The sequence below is a fragment of the Lepus europaeus genome, chromosome X (genome assembly GCF_033115175.1).
Source record: "Lepus europaeus isolate LE1 chromosome X, mLepTim1.pri, whole genome shotgun sequence".
In the NCBI taxonomy this organism is placed as follows: domain Eukaryota; kingdom Metazoa; phylum Chordata; class Mammalia; order Lagomorpha; family Leporidae; genus Lepus; species Lepus europaeus.
Window position 1 is genome coordinate 95,313,413 of NC_084850.1, and position 14,367 is coordinate 95,327,779.

At 36.4% G+C, this 14,367-nt stretch overlaps 1 protein-coding gene across 4 annotated transcripts in view; it reads right to left on the reverse strand.

The window, feature by feature from the left end:
- The window catches only part of RRAGB (Ras related GTP binding B), a 103,977-nt gene that overhangs the window by 40,389 nt on the left and 49,221 nt on the right, over nucleotides 1–14,367 (reverse strand). The window contains exon 10 of one of the 4 annotated variants that reach the window (XR_009865034.1): nucleotides 12,034–12,113. The exons of 2 other annotated variants lie outside the window; for them this stretch is intronic. Coding sequence is in view for 1 of the 2 variants with exons in the window: in XM_062183674.1 (XP_062039658.1) it covers nucleotides 12,412–12,446 (35 nt within the window). In the remaining variant the exon portion in view is untranslated. Of the gene's footprint in view, nucleotides 1–12,033; nucleotides 12,114–12,379; nucleotides 12,447–14,367 lie in introns of those variants that run through there. One more of the 4 variants, XM_062183674.1, reaches the window with a different exon arrangement.

Below are 14,367 nucleotides of genomic sequence, written 5' to 3' on the forward strand. Positions count from 1 at the left end.
TAGAAGAAACACTTCAAGATGCTGGTATAGGCAATGATATTTTGGACAAAGACCCCAAAATTTAAGGCAACAAAAGCAAAGCTAGACAAAGTGGACTATATCAAACTCAGAACCTTCCACACAGCAATGGAAACAATTAATAAAATGAAGATATATTGCACAGAATGGGAGAACATATTTACAAAAAGCTCTTCCAACAGAGGATTAATATTCAGAATATGTTAGTAACTCTAAAAACTCAACAACAAAAATACCAATTCAGTTAAGAAATGGAAAAAGGACGTGAATTGACGATCCTAAAAGCAAGATGTGCAAATGGAAAACAAGTGTATGAAAAAGTGCCCAATATCACTTGTCATCAAGGAATTGAAAATCAAAACCAAAATTCAGTATCACCTTACCCATATTAGAATGGTTATTGTCCAAAAGAGAATAACAAATGCTGGCAAAAGTATGGAGAAAGGGGAAATTCCATACACTGTTGGTGGGAATGTAAATTAGTTCAGCCATTATGAAAAAAAAAGGTATGGAGATTTCTTTTAAAAAAAGAAATAGAACTGCCATATGATCAAGAAGCCCCACTACTGGGCATATATCCTAAAGGCATGAACTCACTGTATAAAAGATATCTGCTTCATCATATTTATTGCAGGACTGTTTATAATAGCCAAGATATGGCACTAGCCAAGATGTCCATCACCAGGTGAATAGATAAAAGAAATGTAATACATATACAATGGTACTATTCAGCCATGAGCAATAACAATCCTGTCATTTGCAGCAAAATTGTGTAACTGGAGGACATCATGTTAAATTAAGTAAACTACAGGAAGTCAAATAACACATATTCTCCCTCGTACATGGAAGCTGAAAAAAAATTTCAAAGTGGTGATTAGTAGAGGCTAGGAGAATGATGGGCAGAGAGGAAGTTTAGATAATGGATACCAAATCAGAGCTTGAAGAAAATAATAAGTAACAGGGAGATTATAGCTCCTAAAAACCTAGTATACATTGTATGAATAAATAGAAGAAAGAAACCCCAAGCCTCCAACTGTAGTTATGTCAAAGAAGGGGAAATTTTGATTATTCTATTTTTATCATTACACATTGTATACATTATTTAAATATCATACTACAGGTCATAACTATGTAGAATTATTGTTAATTAAAATTTTTTAGTGGGCTTCTTGCTGAGCAGAAGCATCTAGTTTGATATAATTCCATTTGTCTATTTGTGCTTCTGTTGCCAGTGCTGTTGAGGTCTAATCCCAAAAGCTTTTGCATATGCCTATGTCCTAAGGTGTTCTTCCTATTTTCTTCTAGTAATTTCATAGTTTCTAGTCATACCTTTAGATCTTTGGTCCACTTTGAGTTGGTTTATGTGCAGGGTGGGAGGTAGGGGTCTTTTCTGAATCCTTTGTGTGTGGATACCCAGTTTTCTCTGCACAATTTACTCAAAACACTATCTTGTCTCTAGGGTATGTTTTTAGCTACTTTGTCAAAGATAAAGTGGCATAGAGATATGGACTCATTTCTTTGGTTTCTATTCTGTTGCATTCTTTTATGTTTGTTTCTGTGTCAATATCATGCTGTTTTGGTCACAATAGCTCTATTTTATGTCTTGAAATTCTATACGGCTATAATTCCAGCTTTGTTCTTTCTGTTAAAGCTAATTTGGCAATTTAGAGCAAGTGAAATCTCCATATTATTGTGAGGATTTTTTTCTGGTTCTGTGAAGACTGTCACTGGTATTTTATGGGAACTGCTTTGAATTTGTAAATCACCTTGGGTAATATAGACATTTTAACAATATTGATTCTTACAATCCATGAATGAGAGGTCTTTCACTTTTTTGTTCCCGTCAATTTCTTTCATAAATGATTATTGTAAATTTTTTTAAACATTGGTTAAATTTATTCCAAAATATTGTTTATGGCTATTGTGAAGGGAATTGCTCTGTGAATTCAAAACATTTTATTTATTATTTCAAGATAACACTTTTAATTTACATAATACTCAAAGGCTTAATTCTCCTCTAAAAGGCGTCAACAAAGCAAAAGTGAGAAGTCCATAGTTCAACGGGAAGTAAGGGATACAAATAACAATCAAATGAAAATATGTTCAACTTCACTCACATAAAGTAAATTTTAAAATAGAAAAATCATTAAAACTATAGTAGTTTATTAAGCAATTTGTTTGATAACCTACTGTGTTTGCAGAAAAACTGATACACACAGGCATTTCTTTCTACTGCATTTTGTTTTTTTCATGTAAAATTAAGTTTTAGCCACCACGTATAAGGGTATTTGTCCTACATATGTGGTATTTGTCCTTCTGTGTCCATCGTAATTTGAGTCAATATGATCTCCTCCAGTAACAACCATTTTAATGCTAATGATTTTTATACTTGAATGATATTCCACTGTGTATTTTATCACATTCTTATATAAATATATATATATATCATATTTTATTTATCCATTCCTCTGATGATGGTCAACTTAGTTGATTCCAAATTTTGGCTATTGCAAACTGTGCTCCAATAAACGTGGTGATGTAGTTATCCCTTTGATACAATATGTTCATGACATTTGGATATATACCCAGTAGTGGGATTTCTGGATCATATTATGAGTCTATTTCTACTTTTTAAAGAAATCTCTGGGGGGTCTGGCAAGATGGCAGAATAGGAAGGGAGCACACTGATAGTCTGGGAAGAGAAAGTTTAATAAAAGTGGCGATACTGCAGGTTCAAGGAAGAGTTGGGGAAGAAACAGCAGTGGAAACTCTTCTGGAACCAGTGATTCATGGTGGACCTGCGTGGAGGGCATGGGAGCCCACGGCTCGGGACACCAGCCGTGGAACCTACACACCAGTGCTGGAACGCGAGGTAAGCCAAAACCTCAGTAGCCGGAGACACCAGCGGGAAAGCAGAAAGAGGAGCCTAGAGGGAAGGAGGCTTGACGCCCCGTGGGGGAAAGTTCACCAGGCTAAATAGAGGAGAGAGGAAAAAAAAGTGACCAGTAAGGACACCAGTCTCTCTCTCTCTGCTCACCTCTCAAAGGCGAGCAAGACAAAGAGCAGGCGCCATTTTGGACATATGTAAAAGCTGCGCGACCTCAGGGCTGGCATGCCCTCAGCCAAGCAAAAAAACCTGACTCTGGTAGGGTGAAATAACAGGAGGTTAGGTCCTAGTGAATGTGTGGAGCTAATGAACTGAGACTGTGAAAAGAGAGACGGTGCGTGAGAGAACTCAAGGAGTTCACGTGAGTACTCTCCAGATGCTACAATTCAGTAACCTTGTCAACCTGGTGGGAGACTGCAGGGGAATTTGAGCCCACACTGAAGGAAGCACTGATTCTTTGTGTGGTCCTTGGGGAAGAGCAGGCGAATGTTATAAACACAGGAGCCAGAGATCGGAAGCTGACTACCTTCAATTCCGCTCAGATGTGCGAAATTACTTCCCTTCTGAATCCAAAAAAAAAGAGAGAGAGATTTACCATGCCTAACCTGGGTATGTCACATTTGGCACACCCTTAACCCTGAGGAACCAAACAGAGCTCTCTGGCCACACCCATCTCAAGCCTCTAAGGCTCAATCTAAAAGCAGACAGTCCACTTAATACAGTCATAGTATAACAAGAAAGAAAACACCACAGTGAGGGAAGAAGAATCCAAAGAATATCTCTACAATGCCAAGCAACAAACGCAGAAACCAAGGAAACAAGAACAAGGAAGACATTATGAGGCCCCCAAATGAACAAGACACCCCAAGCCAAGATTATGAAGATGATGAGATAGAAGAAATGCAAGATACAGATTTCAAAAAATTTATGATAAGAACATTTAGAAGTTATCAGAAACAAATTCTTGAACTACAGAAATCCTTACTGGACAGGATAGAAAATCTCTCTCACAAAAATGAAATCTTAAGGAGAAAGCAAAATGAAACACAGAAACTAGTAGAACAGGAAAGTGTGATAGTGAAGAGAAATCAAAATGAAATGAAGAACTCAATAGATCAATGAAAAACACATTAGAGAGCCTTAAAAGCAGAGTCAGTGAATCAGAAGAGAGAATATCAGACTTAGAAGACAGAGCACAGGAAAGTATACAGCCAAACCAAAGAAAAGAAGAGAAAATTAGAAATCTAAAAAAAAAATATTGTTGGGAATCTATTAAAAAAAAAAAAACCTCAACATTCGGGTTCTAGGAGTTCCTGAAGGCATAGAGAGAGAGAAAGGATTAGAAGGCCTTTTTAGTGAGATACTAGCAGACAACTTACCGGGTTTGGAGGAGGACAGAGACATCCAAGTACAGGAAGCACATAGAACCCCCAATAAACATGACTAAAAGAGATCCTCACCATGACATGTTGTAATCAAACTCACCATAGTGAAACATAAAGAAAAGATTCTGAAATGTGCAAGAGAGAAACGTCAGATTTCTCTCAGAGGATCTCCAATTAGACTCACAGCAGACTTCTCATCAGAAACCCTACTGGCTAGGAAGGAATGGCAAGACATAGCCCAAGTACTAAGAGAAAAAAACTGCCATCCCAGAATATTATATCCTGCAAAGCTCTCATTTGTGAACGAAGGTGAAATAAAAGCCTTTCTTTTTTTTGACAGGCAGAGTTAGACAGTGAGAGAGAGAGAGAGACAGAGAGAAAGGAATTCCTTCCATTGACTCACCCTCCTAACGGTGGCTACGGCGTGCTGTGCCGATCCAAAGCCAGGAGCCAGGTGCTTCCTCGTGGTGTCCCATGCGGGTACAAGGCCTAAGCACTTGGGCCATCCTCCACTGCCTTCCCGGCCACAGCAGAGAGCTGGACTGGAAGAGGAGCAACCAGGACAGAATCAGGTGCCACAACAAGACTAGAACCCGGGATACCAGCACCACAGGTGGAGGATTAGTCAAGTGAGCAATGGCACCAGCTGAAATAATGAACTTTCATAGCAAAGAAAAATTGAAAGAATTTGTCACCACTCGTCCTGCCCTGTAAAAGATGCTTAAAGATGGGTAACACACAGAAACACAGAAACACGGCCATCAATAAGAAAGAAGGTAAAGGAAAAAAAAATATCTCAGGAAAAGATCACAGGAAGTTGAAAGCATATATTAGAAATATCTTTGGAAAATTGGCAGGGCAAAGTCACTACTTATCATATTCACATTGTATGTAAATAGCTTCAACTCTCCAGTTAAAAGGTACAAACTAGCTGAATGGATTAAAAAACAAAACCCGTCTATTTGCTGCTTACAAGAAACACATCTTTCCAACAAAGATGCATGCAGACTGTAAGTGAAAGGCTGGAGAAAGATATTCCATGCCAACAGAAACCAAAAAAGAGCTGGATTAGCCATCTTAATATCAGACAAAATAAACCTTAACACAAAAACTGTTAAGAGAGACAAAGAGGGGCACTATAAAATTATTAAGGGATCAACTCAACAGGAAGATGTAACAATTATAAACATATATGCACCTAATTACAGGGCACTGGTTTATTTAAAAGATATGTTAAGGAATTTAAAGGGAGACTTAGACTCCAATACAATGCTATTGGGGTACTTCAAGACTCCACTTTCAGCAATAGACAGATAAACCAGACAGAAGATCAACAAGGAAACAGCAGATTTAATCAAAACCATAGCCCAAATGGATCTAACAGATATCTACAGAACTTTTCTTCCTACACTTGAAGAATTCACATTCTTCACAGCAGTACATGGAACATTCCTCACTACAATCAAAGCAATTTATGAAAAACCCACAGCCAGCATCCTATTGAATGGGAAAAAGTTGGAAGCATTTCCACTGAGAGCTGGTACCAGACAGAGATGCCCACTCTCACCATTGCTATTCAATATAGTTCCAGAAGTTTTAGCCAGAGCCATTAGGAAAGAAAAAGAAATTAAAGGGATACAAATTGGGAAGGAAGAACTCAAACTATCCCTCTTTGCAGATATGATTCTTTCTTTAGGGGATCCAAAGAACTCTATTAAGAGACTATTAGAACTCATAGAAGAGTTTGGCAAAGCAGCAGGATATAAAATCAGTGCTCAAAAATCAACACCCTTTGTATACACAGGCAATGCCACAGTGGAGAAAGAACTTCTAAGATCAATCCCATTCACAATAGCCACAAAAACAATCAAATATTTTGGAATAAACATAACCAAGGATGTCAAAGATCTCTACAATGAGAATTACAAAATCTTAAAGAAAGAAATGGAAGAGAATAAAAAAAAAAGAAAAAATCTTCCATGCTCATGGATTGCAAGAATCAATATCATCAAAATGTTCATTCTCCCAAAAGCAATTTATACATTCAATGCAATACCAATCAAAATACCAAAGACATTCTTCTCAGATCTGGAAAAAATGATGCTGATGCTGAAATTCATATGGAAGCACAGGGGACCTCAAATAGCTAAAGCAATCTTGTAGAACAAAAACAGAGCCGGAGGCATCACAATACGAGATTTCAGGACATACTACAGGGCAGTTGTTATCAAAACAGCATGGTACTGGTACAGAAACAGATGGATAGACCAATGGAAAAGAACAGAAGCACCAGAAATCAATCCAAACATCTACAGCCAACATATTTGATCAAGGATCTAAAACCGATTCCTGGAGCAAGGACAGTCTATTCAACAAATGGTGCTGGGCAAACTGGATTTCCACGTGCAGAAGCATGAAGCAAAACCCCTACCTTACACCTTACACAAATCCACTCAACATGGATTAGAGATCTAAATTTATGACCTGACACCATCAAATTATTAGAGAACATCAGAGAAACCCTGCAAGATATAGGCACATGCAAAGACTTCTTGGAAAAGACCCCAGGAGCACAGGCAGTCAAAACCAAAATTAACAATTGGAATTGCATCAAATTGAGAAGTTTCTGTACTGCAAAAGAAACAGTCAGGAAAGTGAAGAGGCAACCGACAGAATGGGAAAAAAATATTTACAAGCTATGCAACCAATAAAGTATTAATAACCAGAATCTACAAAGAAATCAAGAAACTCCACAACAACAAAACAAACAACCCACTTAAGAGATGGGCCAAGGACCTCAATAGACATTTTTCAAAAGAGGAAATCCAAATGGCCAACAGACACATGAAAAAGTGTTCAGGATCACTAGCCACCAGGGAAATACAAATCAAAACCACAATGAGATTCCACTTCACCCCTGTGAGAATGGCTCACATTCAAATCTACCAACAATAGATGCTGGTGAGGATGTGTGGAAAAATTATACTAACCCACTGTTGGTGGGAATGCAAACTGGTAAAGCCACTCTGGAAGTCAGTTTGGAGATTACTCAGAAACCTGAATATAACCCTACCATATAACCTAGCCATCCCACTCCTTAGAGTTTACCCAAAGGCAATTAAATTGGCAAATAAAAGAGCCATCTGCACCTTAATGTTTATTGCAGCTCAATTCACAATAGCTAAGACCTGGAATCAACCTGAATGCCCATCAACAGAAGACTGGATAAAGAAATTATGGGATATGTACTCTATAGAATACCATACAGCAGTCAAAAACAATGAAATCTGCAACAAAATAGAGGAATCTGAAAAACATCATGCTAAGTGAAATAAGCCAGTCCCAAAGGGACAAATATAATATGTTCTCCCTGATCTGTGACAACTAACCGAGCACGTAAAAGGAAATCCGTTGAAGTGAAATGGACTCTATGAGAAATAATGTCTTGATCAGCCCTTGTCCTGTCAAGAAACAACTTACTATTTTATTCCTTTTAGTGTTGTTCTTTTGTTCTACTTAATACCATTGGTTGAATTATTTAATTAACACAGAATTATTCTTAGGTGTTTAAATTTAACTGAAAAGTGATCCCTGTTAAATATAAGAGTGGGAATAAGAGAGGGAAGAAATTTAAAGTTTAGCCCATGCTCAATCGGACTTACCCCAATGGTAGAGTTAGAAACATACCAGGGGATATTGCAATTCATTCCCATTAAGGTGGCATGTACCAATGCCATCTCACTAGTCAAAGTGATCAGTTTAAGTTCATTATTGATCATAATAATAGGACTAAGAGTCAAAGGGATCACATTAACAAGACTAGTGTCTGAATAATACTAACTGATAGAATTAAAAAGGAGAGAACAATCCAACATGGGAAGTGGAATACACAGCAGACTCATAGAATGGCAGATGTCCTAAACAGCACTCTGGCCTCAGAATCAGCTCTTAAGGCATTCAGATCTGGCTAAAAAACCCATGAGAGTATTTCATGCATGGAAAGCCAAGACACTGTGGCAAAAAGAAAAAAAAATTACCTAAATGAAAGATCTCTGTGAGTGAGATCCCATTGGAAAAAAGGGCCATCAAAGAAGGAGATACCTTTCTCTGAAGGGAGGAGAGAATTTCCACTTTGATTATGGCCTTGTCTAAATAAGATCGGAGTTGGCGAACTCAAGAGGCTTTCATAGCCTTCGCAGCTCATGACAAGAGCTTTGGGTGATTACTGACATCATAAATAAGAGTGTCAATTGTTAAATCCACAGCAGAAGTCACTGTGTACTTACTCCCCATGTAGGATCTCTGTCCTTAATGTGTTGTACTATGTGAATTAATGGTCTAACTAGTGCTCCAACAGTACTTTATACTTTTTCTTTTTGTGTGAGTGCAAACTATTGAAGTCTTTACTAATATATACTAAATTGATCTTCTGTATATAAATATAATTGAAAATGAATTTTGATGAAGAATGGGATGGGAGAGGTAGTGGGAGATGGGATGGTTGTGGGTGGGAGGGAGGTTATGGGATAAAAAGCCTCTATATTCCAAAGGTTGTGCTTTGGAAATTTATATTTATTAAATAAAAGTTTAAAAAAAATCCCTCAAATAAACCAAAAATCATTAAAAAATAACAAAGTTAATTATAAATGACTCCTAATTGAGAATGTGACAGGGAAGGGGAGAGGGAGGAGGAGGAGGGGTGGGAGTGTGGGTGGGAGGGCAGGCATGGTGGGAAGAATAACTATATTCCTAAAGTTGTACATATGAAATTTGTATTCCTTTAAAAAATAGTTAAGTAATTAATTTAAAAATTCCAAGGACATTCTTTTTCAGATCCAAAAATAATATACTCAAATTCATTCAGAGACACAGAAGACCCCAAATAGCTAAAACAATCATAAATGACAAAAACAAGTTGGAGGTATCACAATACAGATTTCAAGACATCCTACAAAGCATTTATAATTAAAGCAACATGCTACTCACAGGAAGATATACATGTAAACAAATGGAACAGAACTGAATCCCCAGAAATTAATCCACGCATCTACAACCAACTAATCTTTGACAAATGAGCTAAAATCTGTCTCTGGAGAATGGACAGTCTTTTCAACAAACAGTCCTGGAAAATCTGTATGTATATGTGCAGAACTATGTATTCAGACACACCCAGCTTACACCTTTTACAAAAATCACTTTAATATGGATCAAAGGCGTAAATCTAAAACCTGATACCATTACATTACTAGCACAGAGGAAAACATCAGGGAAACTCTCCAAGACTCTGGCTGTGGTTGATCCTGTACCTGGCTGGGAGACTGCCCATGCATGTGGTTACCCTGACTGCTGACAGGCAGCAGGAGCCCCAGACACATTTCCCCCACCTCCATTCCCTATTATAGGGCCCTGTAATCGCCATCAGGAAGGCTACCCTAGCTAACTGATCTTCAAGCTGATTGGAGAAGCATAGCAGTGCCACTATCTGTTCTGTCCTATAGAATTAGTGTTGCCCTGAATTAGCTATGCCCCCTCTGCCTGCCCTTTAAAAGGTATTTTTCGTCATTAATAAAGCAGACATGTTCGCTGAAACTTGTCTCTGGTACTTCCTGTCGAATAACACCATCGCCTCACCATCGCAGCAGCATGGACTTCGTGGGATAAGGCCAGAATTGGCAAAGGCAAAGAGTTCTTGGAAAAGACTCCAGAAGCACAGATACTAAAAGCAAAAACTGACAAATGAGATTAAAACCAAGCTAAGGAATTTCTGCACTGCAAAGAAACACTCAATAAATTGAAGAGGCAACCGAGAGAAAGGGAGAAAAGATTAGCAAACTATACAAATGATGAAGGACTAATATCCAGCATATATGAAGAGCTTAAGAAACTCAACAACAAAACAAACACTCCAGTTAAGAAATGGGTTAAGGATATGAAAAGGAATTTTTCAAAAGATGAAATATAAATGACCAAAAGACACATGAAAAAATGCTTGGGATAAATAGCCATTAGGGAAATGCAAATCAAAACCACATTGAGTGTTTGCCTCACTCAATGGTTATCATCCAAAAATAAAAAATAGTAAATGCTAATGAAGCTAATACACTGTTCTTTGTGTGTGTGTGTATGTGTGTGCTTCAATTTATTTTTCTAATTCTATTTAAGGTATACAAATTTCATGTATTTTATGTATACATTTTGATGAGAATGTAAACTAGTAAAACCATTATAGAAGACAGTATGGATCTTCCCCAGAAATCTGAAAATAAATCTACCATATGACCCAGTCATTTCACTCCTGGGAATTTACCCAAATGAAATGAAATCAACATATGAAATATTTATCGGCACTGCCATATTTATTGCAGCTCAATTCACAATAGTTAATATATTTAATTAACCCAGATATCCATCAACTGATGACTGAGTAAAGAAAATGTGGTGCATATGGTATATATATATATATATATATATATACACATACATATATTATATATATGCATACACACTCTATGGAATACTCAGAAATAAAAAAAGAATGAAATCTCAGTACGTAGAAACCATTATGTTTAGTGAAATAAGCCAGTCTCAAAAAGACAAACATCATATATTTTCTGTGATATGTGGCAGCTATTATACAATATAAAAATGTATAGAAATGCAAGGAACATTTTCTGATATAATTTTCATTTTTAGCCCTTGTTTATACTCCTTTGGAACTGGTAAGTGGTGAATTAAGCCTTTAAATACAGAGTGAATTAAAATTATGTTTTAATATTAAAATCAGTTTTCAAAAATTGATACACAGAAGAGAGGGGAGTCATGGAGGGGGATTTGGGGATGTGGAGGGAGGAAAGGAATTATGATTGTCTTCCTGGAACTGTTTGTATGGAATGCATGAAATCTGTTCTCTTTATATTAATAAGAAATACAAATACAAACAAGGAAAACAAATTGGAACAAATCTGAAAAGGAAAAAGGGAATACTACTCAACCATTAAAATTGCACTTAGATCAACTGGATTTAACAGACATCTACCGAAAAAACACGTACTTCTCAACATTGCATGGAACTTGCTCTAGGGTAGATTACATGGTAGGTCACAAATAAGTCTCAACAGAGTCAAAGAGAAAAAAGCAGATTTTAAGAACATATAACCTGATTCTTATATAAAGTTTTATCCTTTAATGTGATTAAAAAACAAACAATAATGATAAGGCAGAATAATTGTGTAGAGTTCTAGTACCTGAATTTTTTCCTCATTTTATATTTCTAACCACATTTTTGTTATCGTATAACTTTTAAAATTATAAACGACTTTCAAAGTCTTATTGTTAAACAATAATTAGAATATTATTAATTAAACACAAAATTGTGAGGAAAGGAACAATAAAACTCAGAGCACAAATAAATGACAGAGATAAAAAAATAGAAAACTAATGAAATGAAGAAGTGTTCCCTTAAAATGATAAACAAAATTGATAAATCCTTAGCTAGACTAGTAATAAAAAACAGAAGACTCAAATACATATAATTAGAGGTGAAAAAGGAGACATTACAACTGGCACCACAGAAACACAATGGATTTTTAGAGATAAGTAAGCACAATTACACAATGACAAATTTGATAATGTACAAATTTGATAACATACAAAAGAGGATTAACTAACACTAATTCTTAAATTGTTCCAAAAAATAGAGGAGGAGGGAATTCCTCCAAACTTATGCAACAAAATGAGCATTACCTTGATATCAAAATTGGAGGAAAATACCACAAAAAGGTAGTCATAGGCCAATATCATTGATTAACATAGGTGCAAAAATCCTAAACAAAATAATAGCAAATTAAATCAATTAGCATATTAAAATGATTTCACCATTTCAAAGTGGGATTTGTCCCAGGGAAGCAGTGACAGTTCAACATATTCAAATCAACAAACATGATATATTATATTAGCAGAATGAAGGATAAAAATCATATGATCCCCTCAAAAAATACATAAAAGGCATTTTGATAAAATTCAACATCCCTTCTTTATTATAAAAATCTCTGAACAAATTTGCTACAGAAGTATTATATCTCAATATAATAAAGTCCATATGTAGCAAGCACACAACTAGCATCATTTGGATTTGGAAAGCTTTCTCTCTCTATGATCTGGAATAAAAAAAAGATACTTTCACCACTTTTATTCAACATTATACTGGACGTCCTAGATTGCACTATTAGGTTAGAGAAATAAGGGATATCCGAATTTCATCATGGAAATCCTTATACTAACAAAGTTGGAAAACCAAGAAATAATGAATAAATTTCTAGATAGTTATAACTTATCAAAATTGAGTCATTTAGACAGAAAACCTTAAGAGACCAACCATGAGTGTAGGGATTTAATCAGTAATAAAGAATCTCCTGACAAAGAAAATCTGGGATCAGATGACTTCACTGCTGAATTCCACCATACTTTTAAAGCAAATCTAATATGAACTGTTTTCACAATATCCTTCTGAACACATTCTATGAGGGCAGCATTACCTTAACTTTAAAAAGAAAGACATGAAAACAACAAAAATCTATATATCAATATCCCTGATGAACATAAAGGCAGAACTTCTAACCTAAATACCAGCAAATTTAATCCAACAACACATCAAAAAGATCACTCACTCTGACAATGTGTGATTTATCCCAAGGATGCAGTGATGGTTCAACATATGTAAATCAATAAACATCATACATCACATCAACTGAATGAGGGTAAAAACCAAACACTCATATCAATAGATTCAGAAAAAGCATTTGTTAAAATACAATATGTACTCATGATGAATCCCTGAATAAACTAGGTACAGAATACATATATCTCCAAAACTCTTTTAATTAACAAAAATAAAATCTTGCCTAAGTTACTCCTATTTGTGCATTTTCTGTTATCTGTAGCTAAACTTAATCCTAAACAATATGATATTATACTGTATTCCATTAGATTACTGCATCAGATGTACTTCTTGAATCAACTCGTAGGAATTTGAAATGTTCCTATTATTTGCAATTATTTTAGTGCAGCACTAATCATATATTTTTTTAAAAAAAAAATCCCCTACCTCCAAATATGCTTTTGGTATTTTATTAGGGTATCTCTCCAAAAAAGGAATCATAGCTACTTCAAGCTGTTGGAAAAGTTTTCCAACATTATTTTTTTTTATCAAAACGCTTGTCAGAAGGGACCAATTTCAGGCTTTTAGCAATATTCAAGTATAGAATAGCCTGTCATTGTTTGTGTAGTTCAAGAGATGCATAATGGATGTCTAGACAGGCAGTGCATTTTTTCTACACAATAACCTACTTTGTGTGTTGTCTCATGAATTCTCTCCTACTAGAGAGGAAGCTTCCTAATGGAGCAGACCCAAATCCAATGCATCTTTCATTTCCCTAGTATATTAGTTGTTTATTACTGTGGAGCAAATTACACTAAAACTTCAGGGCTCAAAACAGTAAGTGTTATAATCTTACATTTTCTGCCGGACAAGAAACTAGGTGTCCCTTATCAAGCATGTCTGCCTCAAGGTCTTTTACAAGTTGGCAATCATGGTGTTGTCTGGAGCTGTTGTCTCATCTAAAGACAACAATGAGTAAGGATCTGCTTTCAGGGCTGGTGCTGTGGCGTAGTGGGCAAAGCTGCCGCCTGCAGTGCCGGCATCCCATATGGGCGCCAGTTCGAGTCCTGTCTGCTCCACTTCCGATCCAGCTCTCTGCTATGGTCTGGGAAAGCAGAAGATGACCCAAGTCCTTGGGCCCCTGCACCCACGTGGGAGAACTGGAAGAGGCTCCTGGCTCCTGGCTTCGGATTGGCACAGTTCTGGTCCTTGTGGCCATCTGGGGAGTGAACCAGCAGATGGAAGATCTCTCTCTCTCTCTCTCTCTCTCTCTCTCTGCCTCTCTCCTTCTGTCTTTGTGTAACTCCTTTCAAGTAAATAAATGTCTTTTTTTTTTTAAAAAAAAAAGGATCTGCTTTCAACTCGTTCTTTTGGTTGTCAAATTGATTCAAAAACCTTGCACTGAGAGTGAGAGCCTCAGT